Below are 27,622 nucleotides of genomic sequence, written 5' to 3'. Positions count from 1 at the left end.
TTAAAATACAAGATATCCACTGGATAGATATCCTATGTATTCAGAGAAATACACTGTGTGTATTTCTCTGAATCAGATATGATTCATACATCACTTCTGATATCAAACTTTGTGGTACCAAAAAAAAAAGTTACAGTAAGAGACAAAGAAGGGCACATGAGAAAAAGTATTGTTCTACTTTTTAATTAAGAATTTGGATGGCACAGCACTTACTGCTTCTTGCAAATTAAGTTTTTTTTCTAATGATACAGATCATTCCAACTTGCAAACAAGATCTATTGAATGCTGCAATTTTAGCATGACTTTTTTAAACGCCTTTACTCTGATGATCCTAAACATTACCATTTTATAAGTGAAAAGTGAAATACCATTTTATTTCACTGAAGTTTGTCATTATCAATTGCAATTACAATTACACCACAAATTATCAATTATAATAAAACAAAGCAAGATCCTAAAGTCCATGGAAGTTTTGCCATTGGTTTCAGCAGGAGCAGAAGCTTAGTCAAAATCCAGGAGACGTGCTACGACAGTGAAAAGACTGGCTCCTGTATCTGTTTCTTTCACAGAAATTAAACTAATGAAAATGAGTTTAAATCTCAATTACACTGTGATAAATGGTAAGACAAACTGTGCTTTCTAACCTCCTCCTGCTCTATGATTCAGAGAAATACGGGGTTGCGAAAAAGCCATTATTAAACTTCTATGTTTTGCCTAGGCTGAGTAATGAATGGACAATAAATATGCCCACAATTAATACCACATGGGTCTTTGCCCATCAATAATGACAAACTTCTCACTTGACTAAGAAATACACAGCCAAGATAACTTTGAGTCTCAACATTTGAGATAACAGCTGAGTCTCAACGTTAGCAGTAAAAGCTTATACATGCTTATACATGCAGAGCCTTGAGTCCTCTTTCATGTGGATGTCCTCTTTCATGTATGATCACCCTGGTTGATCATACGAAAGTACATTACAATGGATATTTTAATACTTCAGCTTTAAGATGGTCAAAAATTGTGATAATGAGCCAGCTGTTTATCCTTCAGGACAGAGATTGGATTCCCCAAATAGATATTGGGAGTGACATCAACTCTAAATGCCAAGTCAACCTATTTTGATTTCACAAACTTTTCTTTTTGTAGTCATCCCTCTGAATGCTCCTCATGTTCACCCATTTATTTAGAAACCAATTTTCTGTAGGAGGATGGCACCTGCACTGTACCTGTCTAACCCTGGAAAGTGCTAAAACTGTAATTAAAATCAAGTATATGCTCAGGATGATTCCTAAAAAGGAACTACTGTAAGTGAATATTTCAGAGATTTCCTACATCAAAACCTTTATACATTCCCTTTGGAAAATAAATATTCCCCAGCAGAGATTCCTCCATGGAAAATTTTTCTTCTAAATTTTGACTAAGAGAAATACTTTGCCACAGCACATTTTCTTCAGGCTAGATGAAAGCAAAGGGACAGATTGTTTTTTGGTGTAATTAATTATTTACATTTTGTCTGTGCTATTCTTAAAGCATGCAAAATTATCTGAAATACCAGTGAGTTAGTCATTCCTGAACCTAACCTCTAAATATAGGTACATCTGGCTGATTCTCTGTGTTTTCTCAGATTCAGCAAGAAAATATGTGGATATATTTTGATGAAATTAACTCTGCTCCGTCTTTAAAAGTGACAGTATTGCAGGCTGATGTTCAAAAGTGAGAAAAGGATTTGTTTTATTTGACATTCTGAGAAGGAAATAGTTGGAGAAAGAAGCAACAGAAAAACCATCTCAATGTGGAAAATCCAAATTCAATTCCTCCCTGAAGAATTTGAACCCATGTATTTAAAATGACAACAACCAAATGGTTATGACAGGCTTCCTAAAGTGCAAAGCCCACATTAACATCTTCTCTTGTACTGCAGATAAGTTACAACACCCTCAGTTTCCTTTTCGGAAAGTGTCCAAGTTTTAGGTCTCTCCAGCTGATTTTTTGTTTTCACCAGAAGGGTATTATTCATGATATAATGCCAAAGATAACAATTTCAGGAATACCCTTTGGAAATATGATTTTCTTTGTCCATTTTTTTTTCTCTTTTAAGAAGAAAAGTATTAAACACAGTTCTTTCTTATTGCACTGCAATTTATATACTACAAATCTACTCTTGAAAGTATTGCAAGAAGCGGCAAAGCTGTCAATGATATGGCCTGAACGTTATTACCATTAAAAAACTTCATTACCATTATCTTTCACAGCCTGATCCACGTAGCACAATTTTAATCAGTTTCTAATGCACAAGTCTAAAATCGTAAATGTGCATGAAATGAAGCTCGAAGAAAAATACAGTCAGTCTCTCCCAAAGAACCAACATTTCAAATCTTTAAATATAACCAGAAAAGCAGAAAAAAAATGATAAGCAAAATACAGCGTTAAAACAATAATACACTTTGCTTCCATTAAAAAGTTTAATCAAACACATAAGAAGATGTAACTGGTAGTTAATGAAAGCATAAATATTGGGGACAGACTCATCCAAAATCATCACACAGTAAAAAAAAAAAAAAAAGTACTATGTAAAGTTATCAGCAATGACATTATAGAAGCAAACCATAGAAAACTGGAAAGTTTGGTACATCTTATATGCTTATATGTCCCTTCCTGTTTGCCACAAAAAAAAACTCTACGTTCTTTTTAGGCAACAGATTGAAATTTCTCATTCAAGATGGAAATAAAAAGAACCAGCACTGAAGAACTGTTCCATTTACATGTGCTTAGAATAGTCAGCTGCACTTCGGTGTTAATGAGATAAACCAATGTAATTAATAAAAAATAATTAAAGCTTACACCTTTTAAAAATGTTCCCTGTTTTTATTTGTTTCATACTGTATAACTACACTCAGATATCTCCTTTGCACATAGTAAAACCTATTGTTACAGAAAGCACGTACTAGTCAATTTACAAAAAGCGAAGAGGAATCTTATTTTTTTTAATAACTTGGAAATTAGATCATTCTAAGAGATGGGTAAATCACTGCAAATATTTTCACCTGAATTCTTTCTTTTTTTTCTTCAATCACTTCAAATAATACATCTCATTGTCTTTCAATGACAGAATTTAAACGGAAGGAACAGCTTTTAAAATTGCTTTAAAACAGCCATTCCAAACACTGAAATTACACTTTTTCTTTTTCAAAGAGATTATTAAAATCATAATAACCAAGTATAAATCATTTTAAAATGATTTGTTTCAAAAGGGATGGGCCTCTTGCAAGATGGAAGGAGATCTGAAGAGCTCATCCTTTCCTCACTTGAATGTAAATCCAGAAAGCATTCAAACCTGACTCCACTCCAGTTCACAGAGGGGATAGGGAGGTCTCCTTTTGTGGAGGTGAAGCATGTCTTTGGATGGTATTTTACCTCCTACACGTTTCTGCATGCATATGCACACCTCTGTGTTCCCATCTTATACTCTACTATCAGAATTATTTTACATGCACATATACTGCATTCTGAAGCACAGTTCCTGGCTTGTGCTTTGCATTTAAATTGACCAGTAGACTTGCAAAATCCCATCAAATTTTTCTGACCGAAATGGCAGCTAAAGTCACTTTTTTCCAAGCTTAGACAAAGGCTAGGGGGCATGTTTTCCCTACAAAAGACCACAATATTAAGATGAAAAACATAAAAAATCCAGTGTTTCAGCCAAGATTCATCTTGTGAATACCCCCACTTACTTCAGCAAATTTATACCAGGAGCATACCTAAAGTTTGGATTGTACTCCAAGCATACCCTGATATGAAGGAAGTTCCAAGAAGAATCAACGAATGCTACCACTACCAGGAGGTCTCTTTAAAAACCACTATTGTTTTCACTCAACTACACTTAAGCACATTCCCATTTTCTAATACAGGAATAAGGCAAAGGCATATACATAAAATGAAGGCAGTTGAGACTGATCTGGAATGGACAGGTTGTTTATCACTCTGTCCCCACCACATGTACTCCGTTTCACCAACAGTAAAAGTGATGATTTTTAAAAGGAGCTGTTCCAGTATATTTCACCATCTCACCTAAAACTTAGCCCTTTTTTGAGTTCCCCCACCATTTCAACTTTTCCAAGTCAAATGGTAGTGTCAGTCTGCAACTATGGAAGTTGTGTTTTTTGTTTGCCTAGGCAATAAGTGAACTTTTACTTACTCACTTTTTAAAATGAGCTGGGAATGTCTTATTGGTCAGTCAAGCAGAGATTACTAGGACTGCCAACTTGTTCCCTTCCCCTCCAGTACAAAGGGATAGAGAAAGCAAAAGTTTTCAAAATGCAGACCCAGGGGTTTCAGCTCATCATCAGGCATGTCTGCCCATAGCTGTAAAAATCATAATGATTCCTCCCAGCAAGATAAACACAAAAGGACCCTTTAGAATTACCACCACTAAACCAGACAAATACAAAGTGCTTCTGACTTCTAGGGCAGCTTTGACTGAATGAAAAATGAGGACTAACAATAAATGTTTACTAAATAGTTGTGCATGACTAAAGCTGAAGCAGTAAATATGTGGCCCATCCACAACTGGATCTTGAGTATACTAGAAGGAGAAAAAAAACTCTTAATAATGCTCTAAAAGAGAACTCTTTCAGTAGCACTGCCTAATAAAGCAGATGGAAGAAGTTCTTAGAGTGACTCTGGAGTATCCAGTGTGTCTGTTAACACACTATTTCACACTTTGTCAGTTTGATTTCAATGTTTTCATTAATAACTCCTGGTATTTCCTCCATCCCAAACTGGTGCTTGAGCAAGAAACATCCTACTGGTCTAGTAGGCAGTAGCTTTTTACTCACAAGAGTGTGGATGTTATTCCCTTGTTTATTGATAGGAATCTTATGTTGGGGTGTTAGTTTTTATAAAGGTAAAAAGTAATTATCATCCTGTGCATAACTAGCTTCAAGAAGACATTAGTATGGGTACAATTCTCATTCCACTACAGTCAGAAGTCAAACTACAACAGTTTTTCCTACCCTATTCAATCAAACTTCTTCAGAGGACTGGTTCAGCTGAAGGTCATACTCATCTGGATGACATTCTGTTTATGGCTCAAATTCAGGAAGGTGAATACCTATAACCTGAGTTCATCATTTTCCAGATAAACCACAGGCCCATCATGCCCACTAAAGTATGAAGTGCAAAAAGTGTGTAATATTGAGCAATCTTAAACTTCATTACAATGAGCAGTGTTAAAAAATTTTATTTCTTATCGTATTTTTTTTTTAGTTCAGTACCCTGGTTATTAATATTAGCTTAACAAGTGTGTTAATTCCCTAAGTAAACCAAAAGGATTAAAAAAAAAAATGTATACTTTAAAGAGGTGCTTTTATTTCATAAATGTGCTTGCATGTCCTGTATATTGCCAGAAAGTTTTAAAACTAAATAACTGTAAACACCAAATGATCCAATACTCAAATATGTTATGTACCCATAACTTCTCTCCATATCACAACATAAAGTCAGGTGATAAATGTAGTTAACATTGATGTCAACAGTTTCCTAAATGTAGTTAACATTGATGTCAACAGTTTCCTTTCTGCCTTTTATTAGTTTTTATGCAGTAACCCATATCTCTTTAGCTGCATGCCCTTCCCTGAGCAGACTAGAAAAATGATTACGTGTGTGGCTTCACAACACTTCAGATATTCACAATATTTGTGAATAACTTAAGGTTGTGAATATAACTTAAGGTTATTCACAAAACAAAATTACTCATCACTGCAATAAAGTACAGCTCTGTTACAGCCACAGTTAGGACCTAGATTATAATATATTGTTATGGTTATATTTTAAAGCAAGATTAAGCTCAAATATTTGGCTCATATGTCACCTTTAGAAAAGCAAGGGATCACGTTACTATTCAACTACTTTTCAATATTAAGGCTGAAAGTATTAGCATGATTACAATGCATTACATTGAGGAGTACAGTGAGGAAAATATGATAAGGGGTTTAATAATGTGTGTCTTTCTCCAAACATACCTGCTAATTGGATGATGCCATGTCTTGCAACATCATAGTAGGGGTGATTGATATTTAACTCAGTATCCTCAAATGGTGGAGACATAAATGTTTTTTCTTGTCCTGACTGTGCATCTTCTGTTTCATCTTTCTGCAGTTCTAAAAAAGCAAGCAAGAATGCTTAAGTGCTAGTGAACAAAGAAAAACTTTTGCCTCTGATGAATTATTAAGGGGGTGAATTTTTCCTCAATCAAAAACACAGGCCTTGATCAGCATTTGTTTCATTTTCAGTTCAGGTTCTTGCTCTTTCTCCATTCTCCAGTGTGGAAAAAACAATCTTCTAATTACTCAAAGCTACCTTCACATCCTACTTAAAGTTAGTATCTGTTGCAGTGCTCATAAAAATCTTGACAATGACTGGACAGCTGGCATACTGTGACCTTGCTATGCACAACTGCTGTTGTCTCATTATTTCCTAGACTCTCACAATCTGCTTGTTGTATCCATCTACATCTTCTTGTCTTTTACTTCGAGGTTGTCCAAACAGGGAAATCAAAGTTTCAGTATGCTAATGCACGTTGACAACTACTCCATGTGTGCACTGTCTGAAAGCAGACTTTCAAAAAGATACCTTGCATAAAGGTATCAAAGTGCAAAAAAGCCTCCACCTTAACTGCGTGAAAATCCACCATTTTCTTTAAATCCTTCAACCTTCAGAACCTGCAATAAGCAAAGTAGCCATATGTCAATCCATCATATAGTCCAGCTAGAGGCCAAGCTAAGTTGCTCAAAAGATCATCTCAAAAGCCCAATGAAATCAACAGACATATTTCTCTCTCTCCCCTCCCCCCCCACCTTTAGTAGATTCTGGACTAGATCCTCAAGTTAAAATCTACTTTGCACTAAAATTAAGAATACAAAGTCAATCAATCTTATTTGAAGGTTTGGATAATTTTTCCCCCAACTTTTTACAAACTGTTGTACAGTTCAAGAAGGGATGATCCTAAGTACCTCCCCAGATAAACACAGATTCTGGGATAACTGCTGGCCCTAAGGTTGCCACACTATCCAAGTGAATGCTTCCTAGAAACTGACTAGGGGCCAACAATAGTGCCAACCATACCCTGGGGTGTATTGGGCATGACGTTGCTAGCGGATTAGAGGGAAATGACTGTCCTGCTCTGTGCTGCACTGGTGCAGCCTCACCTCGAGTGCTGTGTTCCATTTTGGGGCACCACAATAATAAGAAGGACATAAAACTATTAGAGAGTATCCAAAGTACGGTTACAAAGATGGTGAAGAGTCTAGAGGGGAGGACGTATGAGAAGCAGCTGAAGTTGTTCATTTTGTTCTGTCCAGATCAGAGTAGGCTGAGGGGAGGCCTCATGGCAGCCTCCAGCTTCCTCAAGAGGGGAGCGGAGGGGCAGGCGCTGAGCTCTTCTCTCTGAGAACAGCAACAGGACCTGAGTGAACAGCATGGAGCTGGGACAGGGGATGGTCAGGCTGGATGTTAGGAAATGGTTCTTCACTCAGAGGGTGGTCAGGCACTGGGACAGGCTCCCCAGGGCAGTAGTCACAGCACTGAGCATGATGGAGTTCAAGAAGCATTGGGACAACACTCTCAGGCATAGGGTCTGGTTTTTGGGTGGTCCTGAGCAGAGCCAGGAGTTGGACTCCATGATCCTTGTGGGTGCCTTCCAACTCAGGATAGTCTATGATTCTATGACTAGAATAAACATTATATTAACCCATCAACACACAAGTGTCTTGGTGGCTTAAGAGAAGAAAACAGAATCATAGAATGGCTTGGGCTGGAAGGGGCCTTAAAGACCATCTAATTCCATCCCCCCCACACACCATGGGCATGGACATGTTGCTCTAGACCAGGTTGCCCAAAGCCTCATCCAACATGGCTTTAAACATCTCGAGCATGGGATAGGACATTCACAACTTCTCTGGGCAACATGTTCCGGTGCCTCACCACCCTCTGAGTAAAGAATTTCCTCCTTATATCTGATCTAAGTCTTCCCTCTTTTAGTTCTAAACCATTCCCCCTTGTTCTATCACTACACTCCCTAACAGAGTCTTTCCCCAGCTTTCCTGTAGGCCCCCTTTAAGTACTGGAAGGCTGCTATAAGGTCTCCCTGGAGCCTTCTCTTCTCCAGCTCTCTTCTCTTCTCAACTCCAACTCCCTCATCCCCTCTTCATCAGAGAGGTGCTCCATCTTCATGACCCTCCTCTGGACCTGGTCTAATATGTCCATGCCCTTCTTGTGCTGAGGTTCCAGGTGGGGTCTCACAAGAGCAGAGCAGAGGGGGAAATTCACCACACCCTGTACATCATCCATCTCTTTTATCATACAAGTTTTAATAAGGTGGAATCAGCAGGTTTATCTATAACACTATTAGTGCCACTTAATTTTAAGTCCTTCAAGAATGTTTTGCCTTCTGATCATTTTATATGCCTTAACCACCACCAAAGATACACTAGGGCAGACAGAATATATTAGGTATTGATTTCAGCCAGATTTATGTACCAGTAGCTAATACATGTCAGAGAAAAAACTCTCAGTAAATATTTTTGAATGCTTTAAACTCAGTTTCCCAGTATCTTTCTATTCTATAAACGGTTATATGAAATCTTGTCTCATTTTTGGTTTTAACATGGTTAGTACCAAAACTGTATTTCAAAAGGATGAAGATTGTAACCAATGGCTGGGCTTCTCAAAGAGAAAGAGCAGTCACAAATTATATTTTTTCTTAAATTTATTTATGTTTAAATTCAAATCAAAGCTTCTTCAGAAAATAAAGCAAAAGTCCTATTAGTCTCAGGAAAAAAAAAAAAAAAAAGAAACCTGTGTTTAGAAATATACCATTAGAGTTCTCCACATACACAAAAACTTAATTTTTTTTATTGTCTCCAAAATCTGTATCATTCTACCATTTAAAAGTGTATTCTACCATTTAAAAGTGTATCATATATAAAGAGCTACACTAACCTCAACTGGAAAAGTATTCTTTCCTTTTAAAGAATTATTTTTTCCCCAAAGCCAAAATGAACAATACAAATAATACAAAATGAACAATACAAATGAACAATACAAATACAAAACCCAATACCTGAATTTCACCATTTCCCCCCTCTATTTATATATTTGAAGTCACATTAAAACGCCAAAAAACAAAAGTGCTGCTTTGTTAAGTAAGTTTTCATGTCTGAGCACTGTAACCACCCTAAGTACCAAAAACTTGCAAAGAAAATAGAGAATGTGACTGGGTGGGAATGTGAAGTGGGAAACAGAAACTATGTACCAGGATCCACTGAAACTGAACAAGCCTTATTAAAAGTGAAATGTATATTAAAGTTAAAAACAGAAACAACTAATATTCCAACTACAGCCTTTAGTACAGAGAGGTGGATGCCAATTCCTCCTGTAAATATATATTTTTTTATTACATATAGTAATAGGCTTCCAAAAAGCAGGATTTGTAACCAAGTACAGACAGCTATCTGGCTTTGAAAAATGGCAAAGAACTAGAGAAGCAAAATATCCATGACCATTTGTACTGCAGTTATTCACAGGGACTAAAGCAGTCCCAGCAGTAATCACAAATTACTTGAAAAGCTAGTTAACTCTAACCTAGTAAATAATTCTTTGTTTATTCTTTTTCTTTCCCTTAGTTTTCTCCCCATACATGAACAAGAGGACTGTATCTCAAGAGACATTTCCAAATAAACACAAATAAAAAAGAAGATTAATTGTTCCAAACTGAGGAAGACCTGAGCTCCATTTTTCTCCTGCAAATGATAGGAGTTTATTGTCCTGCTTCATGAGCCATAGCAGGGAATCATCTGTTACCAATCACACTGCTACTGCTGTTCAACCCTTGCTGGGAGACACCACAAAAGGTCTGATCCAGAGCTTGCCAAGGCTGAGAGGAAAATTGCTTTCCATGGGTTTTGAATCACGCCTTAAGAATAGAAAGCTGGCCAGCTGCAGTTGAAAGTCATGACATGGAGAAATCGGAGCTAAATGGATGGTCAGGGAGACTGAGGCAGAGGGGGAAAAACAAACAAACAAAAAAACCTGAAAGACACTTGCTCTGGAGTTCAGCCTGACAACCTCAAAATCTCAGTGGAAAAAAAACATAATGCTGATCTTCAAAATGAAAGATCATGGTCAAATGCCATGGTCATATTGCTCAGGTCGACTAACATCTTTGGAGATAACACGCAATACAGCAATCACTGTGCTCATTCAATACGTGTCTCTTTGGAGTAATGACTCCCATTTGTGCCACAATATGTGATGATGGTGATATTCCAACAGCCTAGAATTGCACTGGGAACATTTAACAATAATTCATAAGAGAAGCATGTATTAAACTAACCTTCAACCCTAATGGCTTTAATAGGGTACCTATTAGTACAGTGGCTGTAACTCATACAGGATTGCTCCAAGAAGCATTACAAAATGCCAGTGAAGCCTCTCACTTACTGAAGATGCTCTATTAAATCACCTGTAACTCTACACAGATGTCATTTGAAGTATAATAAAACATATTTACCTATTTCAGCTAACTTCTCATAGTCAATCTCAGACATGTTTCCCCTTAGGAAGAAGTCTGCGCAGATCTTACTAACTGATTCTTGCATGATGAAATGGTTGTCAGGTCAACCCTACAAAAATAAACAAGCTGTGAGTACAGCATGCCATATTTTACACACTACACAGGTATAAAAAGAACATAAAAAAATAACAGTAACATGAGTCCTCTTACCCAGTTACTGCTCAGGAACAAACTCATTTGCATTTAGGCACCATTCTCCTAGAACACAGAGTACTATTAAAGAATTTTAAAAGAGCAGTCCAAAAAGAAAGCTGCATATAATAACAAGACTACCAACCAATTTACATGTTTTTATTTGGGGGGTTATTCTACAAAATATATTATACACATTTGTATGATAAACAACAGAATTTAGGATTAATTCACTTTTATAAACAACATTAATCTTCTTTATATCTTCCTAATTGTATTTCTCTGATGAAGATACATACTCCATACCCTCACACCAAAGTCACTTCTTCTATGGCAGTCATAAGGTTTATTACAAGAAAATGTTGTATACTTCACGTTGAACATGCAACAGCTTCATGAAAATTTCAAGTGAGCATTAACATTCATAAAATTGAAAAAAACAGCACTTCCTGTAGCTAATCATTGCTTTGTATCAAAGTCTCTGCAGAGCACTTTGTAAACAGAATACTAAGTAACACACCCAAAGAGAACATCAGGAACTAAAAATACAATTTAGAAGCTCTGTTTTCCCAAGCAGTTGCTCCATGCAGCAATAAGGGTACTTCCCTTAAATTAAAAATCCAGACTCAGATGGGGAGGTGAGAAAGAAATGGAGCTTTTCAAACTCTCCTTTTAATTTCAATACCCTGTTTCATACCAGTTTGTTTCCATATACGCATGTTAAAAATAAGATAGGTAAATTTATGGTCTGGTTATTGAGAAAATGCATATACAAGCACATTCTTCTCTCCTCTCCCAGAAGGTTACATATTGTACTGTTACTTAAAAGCACTGAAACTGGGAAATTACTGTATGCCAAACAAACAAACAAGCTAAAAGGCCAGTCTGCCTGCTAACTGCTGCCCACCTTGCATATTCCACAGCTTAAGGATGCTTGTTCTAGACCCTTAAGTCCTCAGACTAGATACCATCTATTTTCTTTTAACCAGAGAATGGATATCTAAGTAGATTTCCAGGAATAAAATAGATGTTTGCTTGCTTGGTTGATGTGAACATCTGCTTAATCATAGGCGTATGTTTACCTATTTCGTTGCAGAGGGATTAGTCATTAAAGTGATCACAGTTATTGGGTGTGTGAACTAGAGTCAGGATCTCACTGGCTGATGGAAAGTTTAACTTTCGGTTTCAAGTTTATGCAGAAAAAATGAATTTGCATCCTAGTATGACTACAACTCCCAAGTACTACAGTAAAACAAGTACCTGTTAACAGTCACAATAATTAAGAGCTTCTAATGGCTAGTGAAGCTTTTTTAAAAATTTCATAACATTTTACAGATCTGATACTAATGTAGTAGTAATTATCACCAAAGGCAACCATGCATTTCCATAACTTGCTGCACTTTAGATATGGCTCGACTACTTTGTAGATTTTTAACACAAACCAACTATTTCATAATATTTTTCTTCATTTTTTCTTGAAAATTATATTTTTTCTTGAAAATTATCATCTTCATTTTCAGCCAATTTAAAAGCACAATTTGCAATTTACAATTATTTACACCCAATTTAAAAGCACATACACTGGAAAAAGACATAAAAAATATTTTCAAGAGAAAATCCCCACTGAATAACACTTTTCTTAAAAAAATAAATTAATTCTTGGCCAGATATATTTCATTTTGTGTTAACTTTTTTCATATGACATTCAAAATGAAAATATTGTTATTGTTTTAAAGTTATGATGCAAAGAAAACACTCAGTGATTGATATTCCAACCAGTGATTAATTTGTTCATTACTATTCAGAATGGTATTTTGACATTTCTAAAATTAACAATTAGCAACTAGTGTGATAAAGTGTGTTTTATTTAGCAACTAATTTGTGACAGGTATTCTAGACGAATTGCTATTTGATGCAGTTTGCTCATAAGTAATCAGTATATTATCTGATCACGCGTTTCTGTGATGGTGAGGAGCAATTGGTATGTATGTAATTTGGCCAAACCAAAGAGGTGTTTTTGAAGCAAAAAGCAGTTTCAACGTAAGGTCAGGAAAGATGACTTTTTTTCTACCTTACTTGAACACTTCCTTCCCAGCTTTTCCTCCTAAATGAAGTATTTATATTTTGTAGGCATGTTTTATTCCAATACAGAGTAGTTTTCAAGGAGCTCCAAATTAAAACAGAGCTCACACTTGTGTTCTACTAATTTTAAAGTCTCCAATGCCACCAAGCATTCAAAGCTAGACTTTCAGCCCTCTGCTGAAGCTGGAACTTGACTGCAATAAGCTCTTTGTAACAACACAGACATTGTTTTTGTTATGTTTTTCCATTCTGTGTCCAGAGACCACCACCTACACCCAGTCAAACTTTCAGAACAAAGAAAGACAATGGGTAGGATGGATGTTTTTACCTCTGTAGACTCTTCATCCCAACCAAATACACCCAAAAGCCCTTATAATATACCTTGCTTCTGCAGTGCCTCTTTGTGCCAGGCTCTTCCATTCTATTGAACATTAATTATAAATATGTGAAAAAAAACCACAGCCTATATCTTTGGTGCTGCAATGCTTTTCAGATCTCATGAATAATAAAATCTCGGTGTAATGATGGGGGAAAAAATGCCACCTCCTTATGCCTCTTCTTGGCAAAACAAAACACCACACACACCACCATCTTTCCACTGCATAGAATGAAATAAAAAACAATTTTTCCTTCACATCAATTGCTAACACTCCAGGCTAGGAGTAGCAGCTCAATCTGAAGAGAACAGATTTAAATATCTCCCAGAACCTGCTGAAGAATATCGGGCTTTTGAAGAGCCAAGTTACTGTACAAGTGAAAGCAACTATTATAGTTTAAACGTTTAATGCACAAAGTTACTGGGAAGCTAGAAATTATTCAGATGGAATCAAAGAAGGAGGGAAATAGGGAAGGAACCATCTGCCTGCTTTTCAGCTCACTGTTCCCTTGGGGCAGCAATTAGAAAGTTTCCAGCTACAAGACAAATTTACTGTAGCACCCTCAGAAATTGATTTCCTGTTGACCACAGCATTCTCTGTTCCTGGGAGATAACAATCTCCTTAACTGTGCTCCTTGCCATGTATCGCTGTTTATAGTAAACCATCAGATTTAGTACCTTCCCCCACCTCACCCCACTAGAAAGGTAATAAAAAAAAGAGCATCCAATAGAACCAAACTACAAGTCTTTTATTAATAACATACATTTGGAAGTATTTTACAAAATACCACATCATACATCCCTCCACAGGCAAGGTTATTACTTACTGACATCCCTAAAAGAGCATTACTTTATCAAAAATGAAGGCAGTCACCCAGAGAACTGCTCGATAATGAACTCGCATCTACAGATAGTCCAAACAAAGGTGAGGGATCCCTCACAACATTTGTCTGGGCACAAATGCATTTGATGCCTATTCTTCTTGTTCATTCAGCTGTCAGAAATGTTATTCTTCAAAATTAAACAGTGGGACTTCTCTTCATTTTTTCCCGATGTTGTTGCCTTCCACAGATATTTTTTGTTACTTTTCAGAGGTGTGACACAGCATCAGTATGCAATTTACATTTCAATTAGATGATGCTTCTGCATACACCAGCATTTGCTAAGGAGTATAGTCAACAAAACCAGGTAAAGAGGTTTCAGAAGGTTATTTTATTATAGTGCTGTGGTAACTTTGCTATGATACTTATAAACACAGAACCACACCAACTGATTGCATAATGTGCTTGTGGAAAGTGTATTCAACACATTCTGCTTTTCCTCCCATATGTTGTCTGTTCTACTACATATTTTTCCTCAGTGTATTCCTCCCACAATGTCTACCAAACCGAAAGTCCATATTATTCATCAGCAGTATATTTCAAGTGTTTGACACTTATATTCTGTATCAACATACCACTCTTTATTGACAATACATAAAAGAAAGTTAGCTAGACCACACATAGGAAGCAAACATCAAGAGGACTGACTGTCAGCTACAGCACACAGGGCCACAGTTCTTCGGGCCTCCTTTAGTTTAACCACAGAAGGGTTGAGGTGGAAAGGGCCCTTTGGAGGCCGTTTGGCCCAGCCCCTGATCCAGGAAGGCCACCTGGAGCAGGCTGCCCAGCACCATGCCCTGGTGGCTTCAGAAGATCTCCAAGGAGGAGACTCCACGAACTCTCTGGGCAAACTGTGCCAGTGCTCCATCACACCCACACAGCACGAAAGGGTTACTGATATTCAGAGGGAACCTCCTGTCTGTCAGTTTGTGCCCACTGCCACTTGTCCCAGCACTGGGCAACCCTCACAAGAGCCTGGCTCTGTCCTTTTCGTAGCCTCCCTTCATGTATTTATACTCACTCACAAGCTCACACCCTGAGCCTCCTCTTCTCCAGGCAGAGCAGTCCCAGCCCTCTCAGCCTCTCTTCATAGGAGAGATACTTTAATCAGTTTAATGACTGAATTTGGTCTAGTTTAGCTAACATCAAAAGCCTGCCTTGCTTCTCAGAGGCTGTCACTTCTAGATAAATTTTTCTATGACAGAAAAAAAAATATAATTCAAGAGGATCACCATATTTTCGCATATATAACTTAAGGATTAGCTTTTAAAAAGGGAACTGTGGTTCAGCAGCATAACAGCTGTACACCCAGGCAAGGAACATGAGCAGTGCAGGTTATCACAGCCATCCTTCATTGCACTGTTTCTTCCACAGGAAGCATTTACTCCAACAGCCTCCCTGCCCCAAATCCTGCAGCAGCACTGATCCCCCTCCAACTCTTCTTCTCCCACTTTCTGATCTTGATTTTGTGCAAAATCCTGCAGAGGTGAGCCACATGAGGGTACAGAGCACACACAACTCATTTTTAAATACCAACACCAGAATCTGTCACAGGTGAAAATATAGCAAATCCTTTCCTTTTTGTAGCTTTCACGAATTATCACACCACACAACCTGTTAAAGTTTCACTTGTCAGCAGGTGGGGGCTTTGGGATTTATTTACTTTTAAATCTACAGCTATCATACTAATACTTTCAGCGCTCCTGTTTTCTCAGAGCTCTTGCTTCTCTTCTTCCTTTGTGTCAGGCTGCTGTTTATATTGAATATACTGTATGTTCACACTGTATATACTGTATGCGTAACCTCATAGCAGAGGTTTACCCTCAAGACCTGGATTCCCTCCCCCCTTTACAAAAAACTACTGGAAGCATTTGGCACGGTATTTCCCCTGAGAAACAAACAAACAACAACAAAATCCACACTTTCTTGCAAGGCCTGTTACTTCATCTGCCTTCCTGGCATCACAAGGCTGGACAGCGCACTGACACCGCTACACAGCCCTGCCTGTGCCAGCCCTCCTGCTGCCGTGCTTTCAGCCAACACCAAGGGATGAAGGAGGATGAGAGCCTGTAACCAACAGGCATGCTCTCAGTTGTATCTGGCAGCAGCTCGCGCGTTTTGGAGAACATTCAAGGTCCCAGAGTCAGGCCTACACCCTGCAGTAGAGTTGTGAAGACTTGCAGTGTAAGACCCAAGTGCACCACGCTGACCAGGACAGAAATGGGAACAGATGGATCAATCTGCTCTTAAAATGCAGTGGGTCTCCTGTTCATTACAGTGCCTCTCCATCAAGTCCACAGACTCAGTGTAGATCTACCTTTCAGCTGAGACTCCTGAGCTCTGCCAGCATGCCAGCCAGGCTTTGCAAGAAGAAAGCAGAGCCTCCTGCCAGCGTCTCAGGCTTTGCACAACACTGAAATACACAAACCAAAAATACTGAGAAGCCTGTGAAGGCAAATATTCCATTATTACTTCCACACATCAATATTGATGAAAAATTGTATTGAACTGAAACTCAGAAAAATTTAAACAGCTTTAATTTTATTACATTTTCCATTTAGGCTCTATTCCCAAATTAATTTTACTACTATAATAACTTCAATTGATTTCAGTGCAGTAAAGATAAATACACATAAATTCATAGATGTGGCCACATTCCCCTGAAGTGTCAAAATATTTTTAACCAAACTTTCCATGAAAAATTCATTTTAAAAGGAAAAAGTAGTTTATCAAACTGAAAAAAAAATATAATTTGAAGTATGATGATCATACACAGGTTGATATATTCATATTGACAGAAAGTTAACTAGCTTGTAAATATTATGATAAAAATATTATGCTAAGATGGACTAGTAAAAATCAAAAATTAAATGCATATAGCCTTAAAAATATGCCAAACACTTCATCCTTTGTTATCATTAATTTGGTGGATTTTGAGCTTCTTTTTATGTAATAATCAGAGAAGAAGCACACACAGAGGTTAATTCCTGCCATGGACTGAGATACAGCCTTGAAAATCAGAAAGCAAGGAAGACAGTCACCCTGTCACAAGTCTCTGTGCTCTATCACGCCAAGTTACACACTGATCAAACAGCACTGATTTCTCTAAAAGCAATTTTCTACTAGTCTCATACATTCAGTGCTTGGAAAATAGGAGAACACTGTCTACTTGGTGATGGTAAATATTGTCCTAAACTTGGAAAGAAGCCCAAGTTCATGCAGCTGTATTTTTTCCCCGGTGTTTACGCCCGGGTAAGTAGTGAAGCGTTATTCTGTAACTATGTGAAGCCCCCAGTCATCTCAATTTCTTTCTTTCTTTGGAGCTTTGATGCCACCCTGAAAACAGGGCTTTGCTCTTCTAACATCTGAGCCACCCTGCACCTCCACACTGCTATCTGGGCCACAGAAAGCAACACAATACAGCAGAGCCCCACAGCACAGTGCCGTGCAGAAATCCCGGCTGGTGTCTCAACTTGGCAGAGCGATTACTGTGGAGAGAGTGCTACAGTTATTTGGCATTCCCATGGTCCTCGCCTCCACAGTGCATGGGGGGGTAGAGTTACCCACCTAGCCCGCCCCTACTCCCAGGCACTACTCCTTTCTGATCTAGGGACTCTGATTTTGATACCGATTTTTGCTGGCAACTCACCCCTGGGTCCTGGTCATCCTGGATCTCGCTGGCACGGTGAAGGAGGGAGAGCCAGGGATCTGCTACTGGTCTTCCCTCCACAACAGTGTTTTCAGTCATACTTTCCTGTGCCCATTCAAGTTGATCAATTCCTTCTTTAGCTCTCACCTCATTTTCTGTCTTCCCATCCACCAAGCTCTCTCCTTTTCCCTGTCTGGCTTTCCCCTTTGCTCATCTCTCTGCTTGCTCATCTCTGTTTTCCCTTCCACCACAACCTTTTCCACATTCTCTCTAGTTCCCTCATCTTGGCTTAGTTCCTCTGTACATCTTTTTGTTCTCAACAGAGCAAACTGCAACTACCACCAAATCCACTGGTTAACACAGTCCTCTGTGTTGCTGATGTCCAACTTCTCCTGCCTAAACTCCTCTCTCTCCTCAGCTCTCTCAGCATGAACTCATTTTGAGCTCTCAGGCTGTACAGGAATTAACAACCCTCCGAGGCTATAGGAGAAAAAGGAAGGCAAAGACTGTAACTGCAAAAAAAGGCACTTCTTCAGTCCCCTGCATTTTTTACATCTTCCCTGTTATCTGTTAGAGCAGAGTTCTGTCTGAAACTTGCAGAAACACCTTTTCTTACTTTGCAGTTCCTTAAATGATTACAGCTTAAGAATTCATCCCTCTATGCTTTTACTGCTTAAACTGTTAATGATGAAACTTGACTTAATAAGTGCATTTTATTTCCTTACCACTTAAAATTACACTGGCAGCCAGAACTACAATCTTCTAAGCAACAAACTCTTTTCATTTGTGATCTAGTTTTTGAGGAAGCTTGATGGTTTAATAACCTGGTATGCAGACAGTTTTCATCTCTAAATTAGTAGCATGGATTTCTTATGTTTACTTAAGTAATAGCTTACTCTATGTTCATCTTACAGGTATGAGGCAGCAAAGACAGAAAAGACCAGTAAATTGACAAACAGAAATGGTAAGCGTTTTTATCAAAGGTGCTAAATGCAGTTTTGAAACATCCTCTTAACCCCCCCAAGGTTTGGACCTTATTTAGAACACAAATTTATTCATGCTGAAGGGAGAAAGGAGGTGCTTACATTCTATGTTGTACTTGTGCCAACGATAAATCAGACTTCATTTTTTGATGACTTTAGTGAGTAATTTTTAACCAGTGCTGCATTCATTTACAGTAAACATCCACTGTATATAAAATAAAGCAAAACATGTTACACTGTGTAAGAGAGCAAATTTTCATCAGAAAGGATGGTAAACACTGCGTAGCATAGTCCTGAAATGAGAATTGTTCACGAAACAGCTTTTCCCCCAGAAAGAAAGTCAGAGAAAAGAAACATATTTTTTGCTACACACACATATATGAAAATTTAGAACATAATTACCTAACAGTACAGATGCTGGAGCGGGGTAGATATGAAAGAGCAAGATGACTGTCCAGTGCAGGACCACCAAGCCCTTCCTGCGGCAGTGGCTATGGTGCAGTTTGGGATGTACTTCACAGCCTGTTCTGGGCCATGAGCAACCAAGCAGGATGCCTAAACCTGACTCTGTCCCTCCTGTCTTTCCTCTGAAAGAAGGAACTACCCCATGAGCCGACTCTGGCCTGCAGGCTGCCATGAAGGCCTCACTAACCTAGTAAAATATTTTCCCAAAGTTACATACTGTTGGCAATCTCCAACAACTGTATTGCACAGTACCTGCCTCTATAGTGCTTGTGATACCCTCTGTTGCAGGACTAGAACAGGCAGGTTAACAGAGGCTATACTTCCAACCTACAGAGCACCCATCACGAGATTTCCTCAATTAGGAAACCAGTGACACATGGTAAAGGGGAAAAAAAAAGACAGGAAACCATGAAATACATAAGCACAGTCTCTTCGCCCTCACCATACCTTCCCTGCTGGACAGTCAAAAATCTATTTATGGGAAGAATTAAATATGTCAGAGTGAAATAGAAATTGTTTCCCTACTACGTATAAATATATGCATGTATCAGCTACTCCCATTTGAAAGCACTGAATTAACGGGATTATTTCTACCCATTACTAGCACAGAGATTTTTGGAAATACTCTTTTGTTGTCTGAAACAGTATAGCTATTTTCTTATCACATTCACTCATTCATTTGGCACAGTGCAAGTACATGGAAAAAAGTGCCTAATGTTTAACCTATTAACAGAAATCCATGTAAGCCTCTTGTATCATTAGAGTAAAATTATGTGAACATGGATAAGTGGCTGCAATATAACACACTACAAGACCATTTTTTTGATTCAATGTAAGTGTTTATTGGCTAAACAAAGATTAAGATTATGTAATCATAATAAGCATTAATGATCATCTATTAAGTCATCTATGGAACTTGCTTTCTAAATTAATATACTGTAATGCACACTAATGTGGCAGAATTATGTCAGGCTGAACTCATGTTTAACTAGTGCTTCTATCTCAAGGGATTACAACACTTGCAATTGCAGACAAGTACACTTTTAAGACTGTATTCTTTAATAAAATTAATCTGACAACTTACTGGACAAAGGGTTGGTGTATTATTATATATATTTTTTAATATGTATAATTATTCACTGGGGATTCCTCAGGCTGAAATAAATTAGGACTTGTATAAGAAATTAATATTCTTTTTTTTTTTTTTTTTTTTTAATAACTCAGGCCATTGTTTCTAGTTCTTGTCAAGACATAGTTGCAGCTCACCCAGCTTAGCACCATCCCTCCTGTAGCCTAGCTGCACCAAAATGAAACAATGCGTTATAGCAGAGAAGAGTAGTTCCGTTCCAAAATCCATTTTATATGGGCAATGTATAGCCCATATTTAGATATAAATCTTAACTCAAAACTAAGCAAAATGATAACCACACCTATTATCCCTCTGTTTCTCCATTTGCACTGGATTTGTCCTTAATCAGTGCACTAAAGACCTGGTTGTCTGTTTGCCTAAAATAATTATTTTTCCCTTAATTCACAAGTGCTAAGACTAAACATTTTCATCCCAGCAAATTTGTGAGTTACCATAACTTACTGTGCAAAACAAAAAATTCAGTACAGTAAAACACCACCAGGCTTTGCAATAAGAGCTCAATGCATAATGTCAAGGCAAGCTGCCCAAGCAGCCCAGCACGTTTCAAATGAGAACTCAGAGTCATTGATCTGCATGTGGCAACGTACCTAGTAGGGCCCAAAACAGTTCATGTTTGATAATCTCATTATTATCAAGCAGTAACAACGGCCACTTCCAACTTAACTCTGAAACCAACTTCCTTCTATAATCCTCATTTTTAGTCCACCTCAAACTTCCCCTCTACTCACATCAGTACATCCCATCACCAGAACCGTATTTTTTAAATTGCATCCTATGCTAGATATTCAATAAATGTTTTGTAGTTACAACTGAAGACAAATTGAGAAAGGATCCAACATTTCCAGAGTTTCGACTGTTTTTTGGTGTTAGAATTGTAAAGACATTTACATTGGTAGCTTATCTTGCTACCAAAATTAAAACTCACTGAAAAGTCACAAACACTTTATTATTTTGCTGGCTTTTGTGAGCAAAGCTTTTAGTTTGTGATGGGCAACGTTTGTGGAAGAGCACAAAGAATCCTTGTATGTGGAAAACTGCGAAATAAAATAATAAAATAATATTTTTGTCAGCGAAGACTACGGAGTATAGGAAACTAGAGGAAGACAAAGAAATAGAAAAGGAAAGGAGAGGGAGTAGAATCTTTCCACACTAAATTATAAAGCTGGAAAAAATAATTAGATTTAGAGTTTGAAATGTGGCTAAAATGCTTCCTGTTCACTTTCCGTCTTATTCACTATGCCCATGTCTTACAGAGAAGTAATTCTCCTGCCTGGTATAGCATACAGACCTTCAAAAGACTAGTTAAAACCTACGTGAGAAGCATCTCATGCCACGGTTCAATGATACAGTACATGTGGCTTTTAACTTCCCTGCACAGGATCAGAAAAATTGAGGTCACAGGAAAGTAACAAATGGCCAAGCATGAATGAACTCTGAATTCAAATTTGTTCAAAAAATTTTGGCAGGTTATTTTTTCTATTGGAAAGATTTGTGTGTTATCAAGTATCTCCTGTCCTTGAAAAGCTAACAAACAAGGATTTATGCCTTTTTGCTGCCCCTATGTACTTTTGACTAACTTGATGGAAATGGGATTGTGCATCACTACATGAGCTGGATCAAATTTTTATCACTGGGTGATCTGCTTGCATGTATATTTGGTAATAATGGCTGTGAAACCATTGCCCCGTTATGAAGGCTTCTACCCTGAAGACATCAGCACCTTATCCAAAGGTCTTTGCCTATATCCATGCATGTTACAGAGCAGTTTTCAGGTAAGAAACTGGAGGGAAAAAAAATGAAGGACTAGTACAACAGCTGAAAATATGGCTTACAATTATTAAGTGGATTCTGCTATCAGGCCTTTTCAACACTTTAATGGAAGTCCATGAAAACTTGTCAATTCCCTGATATCACATTAAACTACTTGACATCATTGCACCTGGTTTCTTACCTTTCTCTTTTCTTACCTACAACCCCAAAACATTCACAAATTATCATCCTAGGAAATAATACAAAGTTCTAGTATCTGGAAGATAACATATCCTATTTCCCACATAGTAAGTCTAACAGTGGAAACATACTGCAGGAATGATTCACTCTAGCCCACTAATGTCCATGAAACACTACTAGAAGGCTCTTCAGAGGTACTTAACAGCAATGGTACCCATATCTTTCTGAACTTGGAAACATACATATGCTAACTGCTAGACAAACCTAAAGATACATCACTTGTATGCACACTTCTCTAAACCTATGCTAACTCTAACAAGACCACACTGCTTATTCTTCTTCTTAGCAGCACATCACAAAAATGGAAACTAGAGAAATTTTATATTTCTTCCATGTTGAAATAGTTATTGGTGCTGCTACACTCTACAGTATGACTACAACAGTAGTGACATGAAGGTCTGTGATTAAGCAAGGAACAGAGGGAAAGATGAGGTTTTTGCTTGTTTGGTTGGTTTGCTTTTATTGATTTTTTTATTAGACCAACTAATGCAGCTGTTTAAAAGAACAATTGGTAACTTTTCAGGCATTCAAGCCCTTCTGGTGACCTCCAAGAGAAGCTTGTGCACCCAACAGCTTATCATTTTAGGCACCTTCCAACAACACTCCCTTTGATATATTTAATAAGCAGTATATAAACAATGAAGTGCAGAGTTCGAGAAAGGTGCAAGGGGACAAAGCTACCCTAAGGCAGCTGTGGAAGACAGCAAGGACATAGCCTAGGAGAAGAACATGCAAACCACTCATAAATGCAATAATTGGAAATGTATAAGGTTGTCAGGTAAGGCTCTTCTCCTCTATCTGCCATAATTTATAATTTAACCATTTAAATAAACCTTGAGTTTTCTTAAACAATATTTATTCTCTTCCTAAGGATGTAGAGACCTTGCTAACGTCTCCTGAAATGCTACATAACACACTTGATTTACCAAAATGGTTGGCAAGAAAAATGTATTTTCTTAGAGTGGTTAATGTATATGCTGTCGTTGTCTTTGCTGTAGTTATACCTATTCCAGATACTTCTTAAGCCAGCATCATTTTTTTTTCCCCAGAAGTAGCTCAGATGCCAAACCCTGAAAATAATTCAGGGTCAGCATGAAAAATCCTTCCATCTTCTCAGATGGTCAATTTAAAGTATGCAGAACCAAAATCAAACCAGACCAAAAAAAAACCACCACAACAACAAACAAACACAAACCATGAAACACCCTCCACACTGCTTACCAGGTAAGTTTTCAGTTACAGTGTCACACTGACATAAACTTTGAGAATCCCATCAGTACAACAAAACATGTGACAGTACAATCCAAACATGGATTTTATTCTTTTCTTCATTTTAAATTAGCTATTAAGAACAAACACCTGTAAGTCATTTGCTGTACCTCAATGTAAAATAGATATACAACCCCATTAGGCCCAGACTAAGGAAAGCATTTGGGACAGCCATAAAACAAAAGCACAGAAGCCCAGCTGAAATGATTGATGCGTTCAAGGTTTTCTTGAATCAATGCCTCAAAGAAGTCTTAGTGGCCTGATCAGTCAGGAGGCAGCTCTGCTACCCTTTGCCTGATCACATCTTGCTACTTTTAGCTCACATTGCGATAGATCTTCTTTCAAAGTACTTTTGCAGATACCAGGATCACAATGAAATTGGGTTTCACTCCCCCCAGCCATAGCTGCTGAAATCAAAACCCCCCACTTGCACCCCACTCTGTGCCCACCTGGCAGACAATCAGTGAAAATAAATGGTATTCCTTGTGGCAAAGCATGCCATTTATTGTCAGTCATGGTATCACAGCAGAGCTCTTCGTTAGCTTCTGTTGAAAAGCGTACTTCAGGAGTAAAGTAATATCGCTTTTTCATCCAGTCTTTGGTATATGACTTCTAACAACAACTCTCTCTTCATAAATTTAGTCAGCCTTCTGTAGGGTTTCATGAGGCTTCTTAAATGTATCTTTTTTCTCATCATCTGACTTCAAAATCCACCAAAAAAGTTTCAAATAAGTTACCCCAATAACAAATATGAATTGTTTGACTCCAGAGCCAATTCATTCATGTTTCCTGTCTGTTGGAAAGAAAGAAGAGAGGGAAATAAAAAATAAACCAAAAGGTGAATTTATTATAATCCTGTTTATAATGATTGGACCCTACTAGATTTAAGGCTGGAACAAGAAGCTATTTTAATCTTTCAAAGGCATTTTATACTTAAAATTAATTTCTATCCAAAGCCTTTTACCTGTTGCTGGTACAACCAAAAGCAAAGAAAACTACAAGAAATTAAGAATAAGACTTTTCCCCAGTGTCATGGTTTTCTTCTCCGATGGTTCTTAATTTCAGCCCTGAACAAGTGCAAAATCCAAGAAAACTGGTAGAATGTTTGAAAGACGTGTGCCCTGACCCTGGCAATACTAGAGAACTCCACCAGCTTGCTGCACTCTGCTGGGATCTGGCTTATGCCTATCAAATGTCAATTAACATTGCCCAGCACCCTCAATGGGATAGGGAAGTTCCTGAATTTGATGATGAGACAGCACAGACTGTGACCACCCCAGAGGACCAACCATCTATGGTATCAGTCGCCCCTATAGTAAAGACAAAACAATGGAAACAGAAATCAGGTCATTTAGTAAGGGAAGAAGCTCCTCCTAAGGATGAGGCAGAAGAGGAAAAGGCAGGCAGCTCTAAAGCAGCGTCATCATGGCAACATCAGGGAGAAGAGACCGAAATCATAGATGAATCAGAAACTACTCGGTCTCTACCCTTGAGTGAGCTGCGAGAAATACGAAAAGATTTTAGTCGTCATCCAGGTGAGCACATCCTCACCTGGCTGCTTCGATGCTGGGACACTGGGGCCAATAGCCAACAGCTAGAAGGCAATGAAGCCAAGCAGCTGGGATCCCCCTCTAGAGAAAGGCTCATTGATAGAGTAATTGGGAGAGAGGCACAAGTTCTCAGCCTCTGGAGGCGATTCCTAACAGGTGTGAAAGAAGGGTATCCCCACAAGGAAGATATTGTATACCAAGTAAGCAAATGGACCACTATGGATAAGGGCCTCCGGCACCTGCAGGAATTAGCTGTGCTGGAGATGCTTTATAGTGATTTAAACAATGCCCAGACACCTAAAGACCCCAATGAAGTCCAATGCGCAACATCCATGTGGCGGAAGTTTGTACAGGCTGCACCCTCATCACATGCCAGCACACTGGCAGCAATGGATTGGGAGGAGGGGATGGGGCCAATTGTGGATAACGTGTCCAACCAGCTTCATAAATATGAATAAAATCTCTCTGGCCCAGTATGGGCCTGCATTTCAGCTGTGGAGAGACTGTCCCAATGGTCAGAAGAACACATAGCTTCCTCCTCACCTAGACGGAAGAATCTTTTGGCCATCAAGCGCCAGCACTCTCTGGCTCAAACAAGGGAGAATCCAGGATGCACACCGCGGGGTACCTTGTGGTTTTATTTACATGACCATGGGGAAGATATGTGTAAGTAGGACGGTGAACCAACCTCGGCCCTACCTGCTTGGGTACGTGAGCTGTGGAAAGATACAGCAGCAACAAAGGGGGTCCCTAGGAGGACTGCTGCCCCAGTTTCTGTTGGGCAGTCCCCCAGAGGCAGTAGAAGGGTTAGTATTACTTCTGACCCTGACGAAGAGACCTCTGCTTCACATTTGGAAGAATTAATTGATAGATGCTCCAACCAGGACTAGTGGGGCCCTGCCTCTGGACAGGTAGAGGAGAAGGACAACCAGATTTACTGGACTGCGTGGATTCGATGGCCTGGCACACCGGACCCACAGAAATATAAAGCTTTAGTGGACACAGACGCACAGTGTACCCTAATACCATCAGGCCACCAAGGGGCAGAACTCATCTCTATCTCTGGAGTGACGGGGGGATCCCAAGAGCTAACTGTATTGGAAGCTGAAGTGAGTCTAACTGGGAATGAGTGGCAAAAGCACCCCATCGTGACTGGCCCAGAGGCTCCGTGCATCCTTGGCATAGACTACCTCAAGAAAGGGTACTTCAAGGATCCAAAAGAGTACCAGTGGGCTTTTGGCATAGCTGCCTTGAGCACAGAGAAGATTAAGCAGCTGTCTGCCCTGCCTGGTCTCTCACACAACCCTTCTGCTGTAGGATTGGTGAGGATTGAAGAACAGCAAGTGCCAACTGCAACTACAACTGTGCACTGGCGGCAATATCGCACCAACCGAGACTCCCTGATTCCTATCCATGAGTTAGTTCATCATCTGGAGAGCCAAGGAGTGATCAGCAAGACTCATTCACCTTTTAACAGTCCTATATGGCCAGTGCGAAAGTCTAATGGTGAGTGGAGGCTAACGGCGGACTATCGGGGCCTGAATGAAGTCATGCCACCACTAAGTGCTGCAGTGCCAGACATGCTAGAACTCCAGTACAAACTAGAGTCAAAGGCAGACAAGTGGTATGCTACAATCAATATTGCTTATGCATTTTTCTCCATCCCTCTGGCAGCAGCATGCAGGCCACAATTTGCTTTCACTTGGAGGGGCATTCAGTATACTTGGAATCGACTGCCCCAGGGGTGGAAACACAGCCCTACCATTTGCCATGGACTGATCCAGACAACACTGGAACAGGGGAACGCTCCCGAATACCTGCAGTACATTGATGATATCATCGTACGGGGTAACACAGCAGAAGAAGTTTTTGAGGAAGGGAAGAAAATAATTCAAATTCTCCTGAAAGCTGGCTTTGCTATTAAACAGAATAAGGTCAAGGGACCCGCACAGGAAATCCAGTTCTTGGGGGTAAAATGGCAGGATGGACGTCACCACATTCCGATGGATGTGATCAACAAAATAACAGTTATGTCTCCGCCAACTAGCAAAAGAGAAACACAAGCTTTCCTAGGCCTTGTGGGATTTTGGAGAATGCATGTGCCAGGCTATAGTCAGTTTGTGAGTCCTCTATATCGAGTGTCTCAAAAGAGGTACTCTTTTCAGAATAACAGAACTCTTCCGAGTGGGGCCCCAAGCAACAACAGGCCTTTGAACAACTCAAACAAGAAATAGATCGTGCAGTAGCCCTTGGGCCTGTCTGTACCGGACCAGCTGTGCAAAACATACTTTATACTGCAGCTGGGGAGCATGGGCTTACCTGGAGCCTCTGGCAGAAAACCCCAGGAGAAACTTGACGCCAACCTCTGGGGTTCTGGAGCCAGGGCTATCGAGGATCAGAAGCCAATTACACCCCAACTGAAAAGGAAATATTAACAGCATA

At 39.0% G+C, this 27,622-nt stretch overlaps 1 protein-coding gene across 19 annotated transcripts in view; it reads right to left on the bottom strand.

Annotated features, from left to right (window-relative positions):
* Positions 1-27,622, bottom strand: part of ARHGAP8 (Rho GTPase activating protein 8) — a 104,967-nt gene that overhangs the window by 54,840 nt on the left and 22,505 nt on the right. For 10 of the 19 annotated variants that reach the window (XM_068657615.1, XM_068657487.1, XM_068657493.1 and 7 more), the window contains exon 2: positions 6,024-6,161. The exons of 1 other annotated variant lie outside the window; for it this stretch is intronic. In XM_068657615.1, the coding sequence (XP_068513716.1) occupies positions 6,024-6,108 (85 nt within the window). In that variant the 5' untranslated portion in view covers positions 6,109-6,161. Of the gene's footprint in view, positions 1-6,023; positions 6,162-10,570; positions 10,683-10,783; positions 10,832-27,622 lie in introns of all 19 variants that reach the window. 8 more of the 19 variants (XM_068657501.1, XM_068657568.1, XM_068657509.1 and 5 more) reach the window with 4 other exon arrangements.

The sequence above is a fragment of the Anas acuta genome, chromosome 1 (assembly GCF_963932015.1).
Source record: "Anas acuta chromosome 1, bAnaAcu1.1, whole genome shotgun sequence".
Lineage (NCBI taxonomy): Eukaryota > Metazoa > Chordata > Aves > Anseriformes > Anatidae > Anas > Anas acuta.
The sequence above is the reverse complement of the archived record's forward strand: the minus strand, read 5'-3'. Positions and strand labels throughout refer to the sequence as shown.